The following is a 14,288-nucleotide window of genomic DNA, read 5'->3' as shown; positions in this document are numbered from 1 at the left end:
ACTCCCCCCCCCTAAAATTTTGCTGCTTCTTCTGTTTTCCAATCTATGGCACAATATCTTTTAGAGGTTGGGAAATGGTTTTATTAGTAATCCAAAATTTTACAATTTAAGAGGTCACAACTCCTGGCGGCCCCCCAGATGATCAACTGTGTTTTTATACTCTTTGGCGCTTTGAATGCTGTGCTTCATCATCTCTATGACTTCATCCCGGGAAAGCCTGTTATCCTGGAGAAGGAAGGGGTACAGAGAAGGAACTACAAGCCTAGATAAGCAATATTTATCCAAGGTACTGGTTACCATTAAGATGCTTAAAAATATATTCAACTTGCATTCAACTTTTTTAAAATCTATATAAAACAGACATTGGAGGTAATTTTGAACCCAAGTGATTTTTTTCATTATTCCCAACTGGTCCCAGACAAGTGTTTGAAAAGAAAACAGCTGTATTTGTCTTCTTAAAACAAGGGAAACATTTGAAGGAGCTAGAGTGTGGAAGGGAAGGGAAGGGAAGAATTGAAATGCATTAAAAACATTACAGAAGAGATTAGATGCACTGATGAAAAAAGGTGTAGGTGTATTTAATCTCCTTCTTCCCAAATGCCTCTGTAACATGGAGATCTTCATAACATGACAAGGGCTCAAGTGTGCTTTGGGGGAGATAGAGGCTGCAGAAGAACAGGAATGGATCCTAGGGAAAACCACCCAAGTATGCCAGCTACACTATTTTTTGAAGAAAGTTTAAGCAGGCCCTTCCAACAATAAATAGACAGCAATTCCTTCTGGAGTGTGCTTCTCCCACTCCCATATAAGGGAGAACCCGCTATTGTATATCCCCCTCCCACTCCAATCACAGTTCATCATGCTTCTTTGTTAAATCTTCACCATAGTTGGTAGCCTGGCTCCCCACAAACATGTTCCAATTGTCCAAAATCTCTTGCTTGGTTATTTTATCGTCCTGCGATATGGGGAGGAGGAGAAGCAGTAGGAGAAGAGATAGAAAAGCAAGGAGAGAAGAGCATAATTACAACCCAATTACATCCCAATCATTTATTTTTTAACATTCTTATTAGTGAATTATATATAAAACTTAAAAGCCACTTATATTAATTTTTCAGGGAGAAGGAAAACTGTTTTAAAATATGAGTGTTTCCAGCTTCTTAGAACAGTTCATGCGGCAATAGATCATTAGAGGAGGCAGTTGGTTTAAATATTATTAAATATTATTTTCCCTCATTTTGAGGGCTACAGTTCTTAGTGGCACTACAGAGATTGCTCCATCTTTCCCCCCAGAATGATTTTTAAAAAAGAAAAAAAGATCTACAGTAGTACATTCTGAATTGCTCGCTTTCTATTTTGCTATTTCAAAACACAAAGATAGACAACTGGAGCCAAATAGTGGAAGTTGCATATCTTAGAAATTGGCAGTGTGTGACACAAAGCCACCCACAAGTCACCATCCTGAACCAAATGTCTATGGGATCTTGACATTGTACACATACTCCTTCCTTTAAATGAGAGAGTATTTTGCTTTAATTTTAAGTTTGCTTTCTTTTAAGAAATTTAGCAGTAACAAAGCATACCTTGGAAACTCAGCTTTCTATTCTCAGGGACAGGAAAGGAAGTTTTTCATTAGAGGACAGACAAGGTTAATCCTTAGGCTAATGCTCTCATTAATGACCAATATTTTAGAAAAGCTTCCCTGAGGATGAAATTTGGGTCTTGACTGATATTGCGGAGCTGAAAATACATTTAGTGTCCTAGAAGCCGGATGTGTTTATAGCCTTGTGCCACTTAATTGAGATGAGATGGTCAAGGGCAAGTTTTCAAGTATTCATTTGAAATTGTGTTAAAACTGAATATGTGGATAGATTAGAGGTGCAGCTGCCACCCAGAGTCACCTCAGACTAAGAGATGGCTGCATATAAATTTAATAAACAAAAAGATGGATGAACAAATGAATAAATAAAGATGAGCTTCAAGTATTAAATTTTACGGTGACTGTGGTAGTACTGGTCAGATCCTGCCTAATATTAGTAGACAATCCTGTAATGAAAGCTTGGTGAGCTACATGCTTTTTTTTCTTCCTCCATTTGTAGGTTAACTAAAGTAGCTTCTGCCAGAGATTTGACCGGATTGCACTAGCTTTTTGAAAGTAGAGTATAAGCAGAGTTTTCGAAACAGATAGTGAGGAAAAAGTAAGGAAAGAATCGGCTCTGTTTTAAATTATATTCCTTTCCCAAAAATAGTTTTCTTTCATAATTAAAAAATGACCTATTTCTTCATTTCATGAATTTGCATTGGACTCGGTAATAATTTCCAATTACAAGCAAACTAGGACAGAAGTCTTTAAGGAATGCATTGATACCCAGCATGATTTGAGGGAGAATCAAAATCTTTTACTTCTACTTTAATATCCAGGTCAAGAAGCCTGGAGCTAAAATTACCTAAAGTAAAATCTTCAAATCAAGTTTAATTCCTGGGGACTCACCCAATCTGGGCTCTGTCCAAAAAAAAAGTGCTAGTGGGTCACACACAGTCCACATATCTCAACTCCTGCCTTCCCCTGGCATTGCAGCTCCTTCCCTATGCCTGGATCGTTCTTACCAGATCTTTGTCCGACTGAACAAGGAGATGCTTGGATTCCACTTCAGCATGATCATAATCTGTGGGTAGGATCCAGTGCCCGATTTCCTGCCGATCCATTTTCCCATCTTTGTTGATATCTCGGTGTTCCAAGAATTGTTGACGTTCACTTGTCACCCAGCTAGGTTCTGGCTCCCCAGTTTCAGGGGCATATATGTCACCTGATCAATAAGAATAAGTAAGATACCAAAAGTCCCCTTTAACCCCAGGTGCTGGACTAAAGTAGAACGTATCTTCTAATCAAGCCAAGTCAATGAAGGAATGGGATAGGAGGGGTATTGAGTCTTCAGTATCTCCTCCCTCTGCACTCAAAAAAGGCTTGTGGCTCTGCCCCAAACCAGCCTACATCTTAATAGGGGGTAATCCATTGCCATTCAGGCAGAAATTCTTATATTCTTACCAAGATATTCATCAACTTCTACAAAGCCATCACCATTCTTATCTATGTCCTCCAGGGTTTCCTGAAAAAGTGAGAAGGGTAACTCTTAATGGTACAGAGAGTACATCTTCCCACAGAGAGATGTGCCAAAAAGATACCAAAACCTCAAGAAATCGTGCCTGTAATAAAAGGCAATTTCTGTTCCTAGATGCTTGGTAGTATATGTCTGTTGGAAAATATGGGTGGGTCATAATTGCTTTCTAAGCTTGGGCCTTGATTACTCAAAGGAGCACCTGTACTCTTAATCAACAATGGTTCTCCAGGGTCTCAGATGAGATTTTCCCCAGATTTGTCTGAATTGAGTATGATCCCTTCTACTTGCAAAGCAGCTACTGTAACACACAGCTGTTCCCATGTGTGCTATCATCTTGGAGAAAATTGGGAAGGACTTCTCTTATAGTCAGCTTTGCATCTGGGAGAAAGGAGATGCTGAATGCAATACAATATACTGGACTACTTTCTTAAACATTGAGGAGAAAATACTCAGTTTTTTACCTGAAACTCATAAACATAGTTTAGACAGCAGACAGAATATTAGAAGGATTTTTTTTGTTCCTTTTTTAAAAAAAAAACAACATAGGGAGCATTTTAAATCAGCATCTCACTTCAGCTTTTGAGGTAAGCAGTAGCCACATTTCATTCTTGCTTATCATATTACAAGCATAAAGCAGATTATTGCTACCTTTTACCATGTAAAAAATGAGCTCCAGATTTTTCAGGATTCAAAAATAGGATGCTAGAATAGTGTTACATCTTCATTTGGTAATTACGAAATCCTTTAGAGAAAGATCCTTTACACCATCTGAAATACTTTCTAGAGGAAAAATCTAATATTTCACAAGAGAGGTAAGGTACAGTTAAAGGAAAGGGGAAAAAGAGAATACAGTATAAATGGAAACTAAAAGGCAGGAATAGAAGTTTTAATAAAATAAACTTTGAAGAACAGCTGCTGAAGCTGGCACAAAATTTCTTGCAGCAGTTTCAGCTCCTTTCTTTTATGAGTCACCCAAGTGACATCTATCTGCTAACTAATAAGTTTGTTTTCCACCCAACCGATATATATACACCATCCATCACAAAAAACAGGATTTTTTTAATGGCAAAGTATCTTAAGGGGCTGTCACAAATATAGCTGCTATGAGCTGGGAAGATCAAGACAATCCTGTTCTGAAGCACGCAATTAGATTATTCTGATTCAGATAATTCTTGGTCTTTGAACTTTGCTTCAACTTGATAAATCCCAACCCCCTAAATTTTATAAGTCTAAGTACTATTTGAAAGTCTTGGTATAATTGTCTACTTTATATTTTTGAGAGGTTTTGAAACAAAGTTTCTCTGATCCCTTGCCGCTAGTCAGGTTGGCAAGAATCTAGGCTAGTGTTTCTCAAACATAGTAATTTGAAGATTTGTAAAATTCAACTCCCAGAATTCTTCAGCCAGTTTGCTGACTAGGAACTGAAGTCTACACATCTTCTGGTTGCTATGGTTGAGAAAAACTCACCTGACTAAGCATTGCTTTTTATATGGTATTTGGATTTACATGTTAAGTTGAAGATGAACCCATAATACCAGTAGATGGCATCCACTGAATAATAAAAAAATAAGATAAAGTAAATCTCACAACATCTCTACATGCTCACATTGTGGACATTTTTAAGTCTTTAAAATACACACATTATTTATATATTAAAATATTTTGGCCTACCTGATACACTATAAAAAAACAGTGATACCCACCAAGTGAAAAAGTTGTTGATCTTTATATTAAAAGCTGCAATTTGCTTGGTTTTGGCTTAGCATGCTGGGAGTAATAGAGTTCGTAAATCATGGTTTATGGCTGAAATATCACGTGAATGAGAACACTTGGTGGTTAAACTATATTAAAATCAACTGGCAAAAAAGAGAATATCACGTGAATGAGAACACTGTGGTTAAACTATATTAAAATCACCTATGGCAAAAAAACAGAATGTGGATCCAGACATGGATTCACTAAGCAACCATTTAGTGTTGCTTTTATTATATGTATAAATCCTCCGTTTTCAATAGAATTTCCAATTCATTCATTGTAGGTGTATATAAGATCCATAACCTATGAATTTTAGTATTTTCACTTTTTTTGATTTTTATAATCATTTTATTTTTACCGATTGTTGCATGCTGCCCAGAACTGCTTCTTATGAGATGGACAGCCATATAAATGTGATAAATAAACAAATGGAGATGATTCTATTTGAATTTGAAATTCTAATTCTATGCAAATACAGTTATGGGAAAGCAATTTAGGTAGGAAGTAGAAATCTCCCTTGACTAGGAAAAATCCACACAATCTGCTGTGACATGCTATCCTGAGCTCTGTTGCTGACTAAGCCACAATGATTAGATTCATACAGCCTGATAAACCAGTGCAATTTGCACTGTTTAATGTTAGTATATCCAGCCTCACCATCACTATAATGTCCCTCATGTGGTCAAACTCTTCAGGATGAAGGAAGGCTGTGAATTCCTCTTTTGTCATACTCATGTCTCCATTTTTGTCAGCAGCTTTGAATCGTCGCTCATCCCTGGCCAACATTTTTCGGTACGAATTCTTGTCCTCAAGATCACCAAACTCTTCTCCTGAAGAAAGCAAAAGCATGAGCATCAGTGAAGCCCCCAATATACCTGAGCATATAATTAACACTTATTTTTCTACAAGAAAAGGATTTCCAGGTTTGGTTGACCATAATCACTCACAGAAAAAAGCTGATGCCCGTGAAACAGTTACTCAGAATGAGCTTACATCTTGATTAATAACCAAACCTCTCTCTATATTAAGTGCAAGGTGAGGTCTTCATCATGTGAAGTAGTCATTAGGAAATTAAAATATGTATTAGAATGCTGACTTTGGGGCCCTTTCTGGAGCAACTGCTGTAACAGAGGAAACTAATTTGAGCAATCTACAGCAAAGTGCACATCATGAGGAAGTAAATGTTATTGATTAGTCTTATTGACTTCTCAAAATACTGTCTATCCTTTTAATCTGCTTTTTTTCAGGCTAGGTGGCTACAGTACCTTCTGCTCTCCTGTCCTCCAGCATAACATCTCTCTCTCTCTCTCCCACATAAACATGATTTTTCCCTTTCTCCCCCACCCTTTTACCTTCATAGTGCCCATAAGCAGTGCTTTTCAACTCATTCCAAGTGATTTGGCCATCATTATCCTTGTCATAGTCCTTCCAGTTCTTGTTCACACTCTCATAGATATAGCGGTTCTGAGTATGCTTGATCCAATCCTTCAATTCAGGCTGAGTCACAAAACCATCCCCATCTCGGTCAATTCGGTCCACAATCTTCCTGCAAAAATAAGCCTAAAAACTCAGGAAAGTGGCTTACAGAAACTGTCAGGACTGCTCAACTCTAGTCTATGCTATAAAGAAACAAACCACCCATAACCCATTTGTGGAACACATTGGGAGTGGAGGCTAAGATTTCTGAGAAGTGAAGTGCTAATGTTACTGGAGAGAACCACTGAGAATTATGGAGGATCTCTAGCTGGGGTGTCAAATTGGTGGCCCGCGGCCATGCCCGCCCTGACTCCACAAAGGCAAAAAACGTGATATGTCATGTGATGCGATCGAGTTTGACACCTGTGATCTATAGTATATTATTTGGGGTGGTATTAAGATCCGATAGACCAATGATTTAAAGACTGGTTTAGAGCTCTATCTTAATTATGCACTTGATTCTGGAACATATGTAAAAAAAATTGAACCACACAGGTGTATTTCCTTAGTAAAGATGAAGTTAGAACAAAAAAACCAATTACCTAGAAGTAATACGAGAACAAGGGTCTCTCTCTCTCACTAGAGATCTTTAGTCAAGGTCTGGTTAGTTACTATCAATGATGCCTTATTTCTTGGTATCCTCTAGGTCAGACATGTCAAACTCGAGATGTCACGTGATGTCGCACGACGTATCAGGACAGTTTTGCCATGGCTGGCAATGGGGTGGGTGTGGCTTCCATGTCATGTGTCTGGCCCGCAGGCCGGCAGTTTTACACCCCTGCTCTAGGCAGTCACCATTTTATAAAGGGTGACTTAAAGCAGAAAATAGAAAACTTCCTTCTATACCTTATTAGTATTTAATAGTTCCAGAAAAAAAGCCTCTTTCCTTGAGCAGTTTTCTAATGAGAACTTGATGCTGTTAAGCAGTGTTTTTCAACCTTGACAAAATGGTGCCTGAGAATTCTGGAAATTGAACTCTGTACATTTTATGAGGGTTGAGAAACATCATTTTAGAGAAATAATTATCAAATGGATGGATTATACTATCTGGATTCATAGCACTCTTTCTTTGCGTTTGACCAAAAGAATAGCTTCCTGAAGAAAAAAACCTTTATGATGAGGTTTGTTTTTTTAGTTAGGTTTTCTTTTGGTGATATAGTTGAAATGGCTAAACGCCATGTCAAGAATGGATATAAAGCTTAGAGGACAGGGAATTCAGCTGTTTCAAATATGCTTGTAACCATTTTCACCAAACCTTAATCAGATTTGCACACAATAAGCCAGCATACTTAGAATCCCCCCTTAGAGAAACAACCTTACAATTCTTGTCCTTAATATATCACTATTCTCAGGTGGTTTCATTAGCCAGTGGGAATCAGGAAAACACGTTTCTTGATTCATTTAGCTCTGCAAATTAGGCAACTTGTTTTTTTATTCTTTGATGTGATATTCAATTAGCTCACTAAAAGAAATAACTGATTTCTGTAATCTGCCTATGCTCAAATACATTAAACAAATCTACAGTATATATTGTATTATTTTTGCAAAAATTTATAGTTTTGCTATAAGTTGTAGGGACAGGCAAGTCGCTACAATCTACCCTTTGTCTTCTAAGAAACCTGCACCCTACAGAACTAGACATTTGATTTTCCTCTCCCAGTTTTGGAATGCAAAATTTTTTGTTCAGTTTCACCAATGCATCTTTACCCCAGCCTCTCTTTGCTCTCTTCAGGAGTTAGTTGGTCAAATGTCTTGGCGTCTTCTTTGCCTAAAAAAGCTTCATGATCATAACGGAAGTCTTGACTGTCATCATGGGGGTGATCACTGAGGTCTTGACCATGGTGGACACGATCCTTCTTGTCAGGGGGTGGCTTGGCCTGGGCCCAGACGAGGCATACGGTCAACAGATAATAGTAGCAAAGTGTATTGTGCCAAGCCATTGTACACCTCTTGGAAAAATAAATAAATGATGAATAAGGAAAACACATAATACATACATTATATACATATCCTGATATATCAGGCTTTGAAAAATTTGCTCCTCATACCCATCCATCTTTACTGTTTTTGAGAACTCCTGCTTTCAAAAAATATGACATCCATTTTCCTATGCTGCCCAGAGTTTAGAGAATACTACCTAATTTCCTTCAAATCCTTCTTCTAAGGCTACCTTAGAGTAAGGTATAATCCACCATTCTGTGGATTATACCCCATCATGTCCATATCCAAACTGGTGCCCTTTAGATGTCTTAGACATGATCTGAAGATAGATGTCTTACCATGATCTGAAATTATGGATCTCTAAACATCAAGAGAGCTAACCTGCTATAACTCGGTCCATATCATCATGCTCTGCTTATCCTTTTTGCCAAACCTTCCTCCTCCCCACCATTCTTTTTATCACATTTTACATTGTGAGATCCTTGGAGTTGTACTTGATCTTTTGTACTTGGTAAAGTTCTACAAATTCTAATGATGCTATTAACATGATAATTTTGTTCTTCTCTTTGCCAAGATACCAGAGTCCAATATCTTGCTTCCATATTTTTATTTGCTTTCCCCCCATTTTTAAAAATTGTATATTATGTTTATTTATTTTTATTTATTTATTGATGGGATTTATATCCCGCCCTATCTCCCGAAGGACTCAGGGCGGCTAACAACAAAACATATAATAAGTACATAAATCAAGATAAAATGAAATTGAGAACATCAGTGCAATAAAAAAATTAGAGAATTTAAAAATGAATTAAAAATACTAAATATAAATTAATTAAAATGCCTGTCAGTCTAGGTCAGCCTGGTGGAACAGGTGTGTTTTGAGGCCGCGGCGAAAGGATTGGAGGTTTTGGGCTATCCGAAGCTCAGGGGGGAGCTGATTCCATAGGGTTGGCGCTCCCACAGAGAAGGCCCTCCCCCTGGGGGTGGCCAGCCGACATTGCCTAGCTGACGGTACCCTGAGGAGGCCTTCTCTGTGTGAGCGTACTGGACGATGGGAATTTGTTCCCGGCAGCAGATGGTCCTGCAAGTATCCCGGACCTAAGCCATGTAGGGCTTTAAAGGTAAGTACCAGCACCTTAAATCTCACCCGGAGGGCAACTGGTAGCCAATGCAGCTCACGCAGGAGGGGTGTAATATGGGAGTATCGGGGAGCTCCCATCACAACCCGTGCAGCTGCATTATGCACCAGCTGAAGCCTCCGGGTGGTCTTCAAGGGCAGCCCCATGTAGAGAGCATTACAGTAATCAATACAGGAGGTAACGAGTGCGTGGGTGACTGTACGTAGGGCATCTCGGTCCAAAAAGGGGCGCAATTGGTATATAAGACGAACCTGTGTAAATGCCCCCCTAGCCACGGTTCCAATGTGATCTTCAAAACTGAGTCGTGAATCTAGGAGGACGCCCAGATTGCGTGCTTTATCAATGGAAGGTAACATCTCTCCTCCTATAGTCAGAGATGGAACCTCTTGGACTAAACGAGATGACAGTATGTACAGCCACTCAGTCTTGGCCGGGTTGAGTCGAAGCCTGTTTTCTCCCATTTTATGCTTTACCTATATGGTAGTTCTCTACTCCATTCTAGGGAATCATGACTATCTTTCTGTAAAACAACTGATTTTAAAAAGATTGGCCCAGTTATCAAATGAACTCCATGTCTGAGCAAGAAGTTGGATGCAGGGTCTCCAAGTCTCATATAATCCGGCAACTTGTTACTTGTTCTCAGCACTGGAATTTTTCCCGTTCTGACTGATTTTTTTTACCTTCCAATCATAGTCTTGCCATGTAGGATTGAAGTAACATGCTACAGATAAGTTGCCAATCACCTGATTTTGTCCTGGGGCCTCTCTCCCTACCAAAGATCATCGTCCCCATTCTCAGCTATATTCTCTATTTAATCATTCTACTTCCTTTCATCCTACTCCATTAATTCAGACATAAAGCTCTACCATTCTCTAAGGCAGTGTTTTTCAACCTTTTTTGGGCAAAGGCACACTTGTTTCATGAAAAAAATCACGAGGCACTCCACCATTAGAAAATGTTAAAAAATTTAACTCTGTGCCTATATTGACTATATATAAAGTAATTCTCTTGAATAGGAATCAAATAAACACAAAGAAAGTATTTTATAATTACTTTTCAATTTTTCCCACGGCACACCAGGCAACATCTCGCGGCACACTAGTGTGCCGCGGAACAGTGGTTGAAAAACACTGCTCTAAGGCTTTGTTGGAGGTGGGCATTAGGAAAAAGGGCTGCAGCTTTCAAGGGGGGAAAACATCAGCAGATCACAGCAGCAGAAACAAATTAGGCCAGTTCTCAGTTTGCAGCCCAGAATACAAAATGCTCAATTCCTGAAGCAATGAACACTGTTCCTGCTCTGTCCAGAACAAAGCCACTGAAGAACAAAGTGACACAGAAAGGGAACACAGCTTTGCATCTGAGACTGTAGTAAAACAAGGACACTTCCATTGCCAACTTCTTTGTACTATGGCAGATCCTGGACTGAATGAAACCCAACAGCCTTCTGCCATTGCACAAAGTCAGCTTAACAAGTAATTTCACTACAATAAAAACTGAAAAACCAATTAGGTCTTGTGGCATTTTGAAGAATACCGACAGAAGAGAATATGTGTAGCCCAAGGTTGAATGTGGGGAGTTCTTGGTGTTCCCTGAGCTTGCAGATGTTTCAGTACCCGATTAGGTAACATCATCAATGCAACTCTCGTTTGGATTGGGTACTTACTCTGATGATGTTTCCTACTTGGATAATGAAATGTCTGCAAGCAAATAACCAAGCTCAGAGATTAAGAATTCCACATCTTAAAGAATATCAAAACTATTATGGTGGAAACCTTTCTGCTCAGTTATGGCAAGTGGCACAGCTTAAGTGATGGCTAAGGCCAGATAGGGCCAGGTTTGGTTAACCTGTCTGAACTTTGGATAAAGAAAACACAAGAATTCCTAGAGGCATAGACAAGATCACAGAGTTTTAAAAGAAAAAAAACATTCTGGAAGAAGCACTTCCATACTGGTGCCTATCCCTCCCCCCAAAATGCAAGTCTTCATTTATTAATTTCCTCAGTAGAAAGGTGAAGAGGCAAAGGGACAAAGAGGTTGAGAAGAAACAGTGGAGATAGTGATAACAATCTCATTAACACTGACCATTCACTACCACCCAACTATTGTTTTGTGAATGGTCAGTGTTATTCAGATAACTGCACTTTCTGCATTTCATTTTCCTTTAGCCTCTTTCTTTACTCAGAATAATAATGTTAAATTGCTGAAACAGAAAACTAGAGCTAGGAAGTCTTTGCCTATAGACATCTACTGACTTTATACTGGATTGTGGTGAAACAAACTGATATATTTACTCTCAAGAAAAAAATAATGCATATTTCATCTCCTCTCCCCATATGATTGTCTCCAAATTTATTTATTTTTATTTATTTATTTAATTGAATTTCTATACCGCCCTTCTCCTGAAGGACTCAGGGCGGTGTACAGGGCAATAAAAGCTACAACAAAAGCTAAAAGTAAGATTAAATTAATTAAGCCCTAACAATAAATAATTAAAAATACCCCAAACCCTTAGACCAGGCCGGCCTGTTCAAATAAGTAGGTTTTCAGATCACGGTGGAAAGAGCAAAGGATGCAAGACAAATGAACCTGGTTCAAGATAGAAGGAAGCACAGGAGTTCCTACTCCAGGAAGACACAATCTGTGGAATTCAAAGCTTAAACATTATCTCTATAATTGCTTATGGTGGAAAATGCATCTTTCATTCAGGAATCAAATGAAAAAAGAAAGGGGGGGGCGGGGAAGAACTGATATTCCATATCATAAAATATCATGGAGAAAATCTGACGGCAGTAGGTAGGAATAAAAAAAACTGCTAGATGACACAAATTAAATAAAAACCAGGGCAGGATGCAGAACTCGGGGATGAATTAATAACTTTCTCAGCAGGAGGTAGTTACTGCTATCCGTTTCAAAGAGGGTTTTAATGTTCCCCGGGAGTTTGCCCCTAAAATCTCGCATGTGGCCACGTTGCTCCGTTTTTTAGATGCCCTCCTCCCAATTCTTAACCACAACACTCTGCTCCATCCACAATGCGCCAGATACTTCAGCACCCCTCTTGAATGCTTTGATCTACTCTGTGGCTCCCGACAATCGGGTCCGCTCACCATTCATATTTCTTGCAAGGCGAATCAAGAGCATCCCGACTTGGCCCCAATTGCAATGCTTAACAAAGGAAAAGGTTTCCTTTCCCGATTAAGTTCTCCACGGCCAGCCGACTCCCCCGAGGACCTCATTTCGTTCACCTCATCTCTATTCTGCCCATCCATAACCCCTTTCCATTAATTCTCCCCAGGCCAGTATCGATTCTTCCTGCTGATTCTTCCCGCCGTTTACCTCTTTCCGAAAGGAGCTGCAGCGACCACGAAAACCACTCTCGGAATGCTTCCCCAGTACATCTCTTCACTCCTGTAGTATCTTCACCCCCCCCAGGGCACGCCCCTCATCTCTGCAATATCCAATCCGGGTCTGTGGTGGGATGATGGGCGTGGCCGAGCGCTCGTAGACTGGTCCGTCTGCGCCACGTTGACACAAAGCTCCCTTCTTCCCACGTTTTCCCTCAGCAGCTTGAAGGCGAGGCCAGCGGGGCGGGCTCGTTTTGGGGTCGTCCATGTTCCCCTCTTCGCATCGGCCAACTACAGAAGGACACCTCTGTCTGCTTCCACCCCGGCGTGCTTCAATAATCTACCTCCACCCCTTTTTTGGCAGTCATGCTAGAATTAAATGAAATGCATGGCTGCCAAAAAAACCTCGTGGCCTCCCAGGATTGTGAAAAGGGAAAGGGGATCCTGATTCTGTATGAAGTATTTCATTAATTTTGATTCGGGATTTTAGACACGGGAATTGCCTTCCATCGTTTCAATTGCCTCCCAGTGTTTATATTTCCGTGAAGGTGCTCAAATAATGTTGCTGTTTAAGGGAAAGGAGATGTGACATCCTTCTCTCCTATCCACAGTCAAGCAACTGTGGAGCATTTGAAGTTCTTCCATCATATCCGAGGAACACTGGCTTCCTTAAGGGACTCAGGAGAGTTTGACTCACCGATTTTCTCACACGTTTTTTGATGTGTTTTAATCACATCTTACCATATGTAAATGTGGCCTGTGTGGTTTTATCATTTTGTGTGTTGTGCAAAATAAATAAATAAAACACCATCAGGATTAAGTAAATCATGGTTAAAGTATCCGCCAGTAAGCTGACTTTATCCTGTCATTAGTCATTGGGAGGCCTTGATTTCAAGAGTTGTAACAGTGAAATAAAATGGATCATTATTGTACTGGTTTTTGCTAGTGAGGTGAAATACTTGTTGAATTTTCTCCCTTGTGTGTCCAGTTTGCTTGGTAAGATTGATCCTAGAGCACCTCGGTTTGAAACTTACTGGTCAATTACTGCTCCATCTGAAGTAGCAAAAGGACTTAGGTCAGTTCACACTAGTAGAATCCAAAATCTGGGAATTAAATTCAGTGCTGAAAGAATGAGAGTGTGCTGGCTTTAAGAAAAGACAACTTGCCCGCAGTTGCAAGTGACCATGGTGTCATCATGGCCTGACAATAGAATTTTTCCTCCTGGTCTGCCATCTTTTCGTTCAGCCTGTGAGTGAAATAGTGAAGTTGTTATTATTTATTTATATGCTACTAGAACCCGTTTAACCTTCAATCGGACAAAATATTATTTGTTTGTTTGTTTGTTAAATTATTTGCCATCTAATCTTGCCATGGAGGATATTGCAACAAATTTTGAATCGATGTATGATCACAATTAAAAGGGACGCGGTGCCTCAGTGGGCTAGAACGCTGAGTTTGTCGATCAGAAGGTTGGCAGTTTGGCGGGTCGAATCCCGAGTGCCGCGTAACAGAGTGAACGC

At 39.6% G+C, this 14,288-nt stretch overlaps 1 protein-coding gene across 3 annotated transcripts; it reads right to left on the bottom strand.

The window, feature by feature from the left end:
* Positions 1 to 49: 49 nt before the first annotated feature.
* On the bottom strand, positions 50 to 12,842 carry RCN3 (reticulocalbin 3). 3 transcript variants are annotated; one of them, XM_083376917.1, is made up of 7 exons: positions 12,532 to 12,680; positions 8,055 to 8,296; positions 6,224 to 6,417; positions 5,529 to 5,701; positions 3,044 to 3,104; positions 2,605 to 2,804; positions 50 to 955 (listed from the first exon to the last, which is right to left on the bottom strand). In XM_083376917.1, exons 1-7 carry the CDS (start codon positions 12,532 to 12,534, stop codon positions 848 to 850), a joined length of 981 nt encoding a protein of 326 aa, XP_083233043.1. In that variant the 5' UTR covers positions 12,535 to 12,680; the 3' UTR covers positions 50 to 847. The 3 variants fall into 3 exon arrangements, with proteins under 3 accessions (XP_083233043.1, XP_083233044.1, XP_083233042.1); XM_083376918.1 differs by lacking the exon at positions 12,532 to 12,680 and adding an exon at positions 12,761 to 12,842 and having other exon boundaries at positions 66 to 225; XM_083376916.1 differs by having other exon boundaries at positions 66 to 225; positions 12,532 to 12,684.
* Between the last annotated feature and the right edge of the window lie 1,446 nt (positions 12,843 to 14,288).

The sequence above is a fragment of the Vipera ursinii genome (genome assembly GCF_947247035.1).
Source record: "Vipera ursinii genome assembly, chromosome: Z".
Classification (NCBI taxonomy): Eukaryota; Metazoa; Chordata; class Lepidosauria; order Squamata; family Viperidae; genus Vipera; species Vipera ursinii.
This window is presented reverse-complemented; position numbering and strand designations above follow the sequence as displayed.

What these genes read in the sequence shown, in the direction of transcription:
- RCN3 (XM_083376916.1), bottom strand. An exon ending in TGCTTATGGGCACTATGAAG is followed by an intron (nt 5,702 to 6,223) that starts GTAAAAGGGTGG and finishes TGCTTTCTTCAG; the next exon opens with GAGAAGAGTTTGGTGATCTT. An exon ending in AGAAGTTGATGAATATCTTG is followed by an intron (nt 2,805 to 3,043) that starts GTAAGAATATAA and finishes CTTATTGATCAG; the next exon opens with GTGACATATATGCCCCTGAA.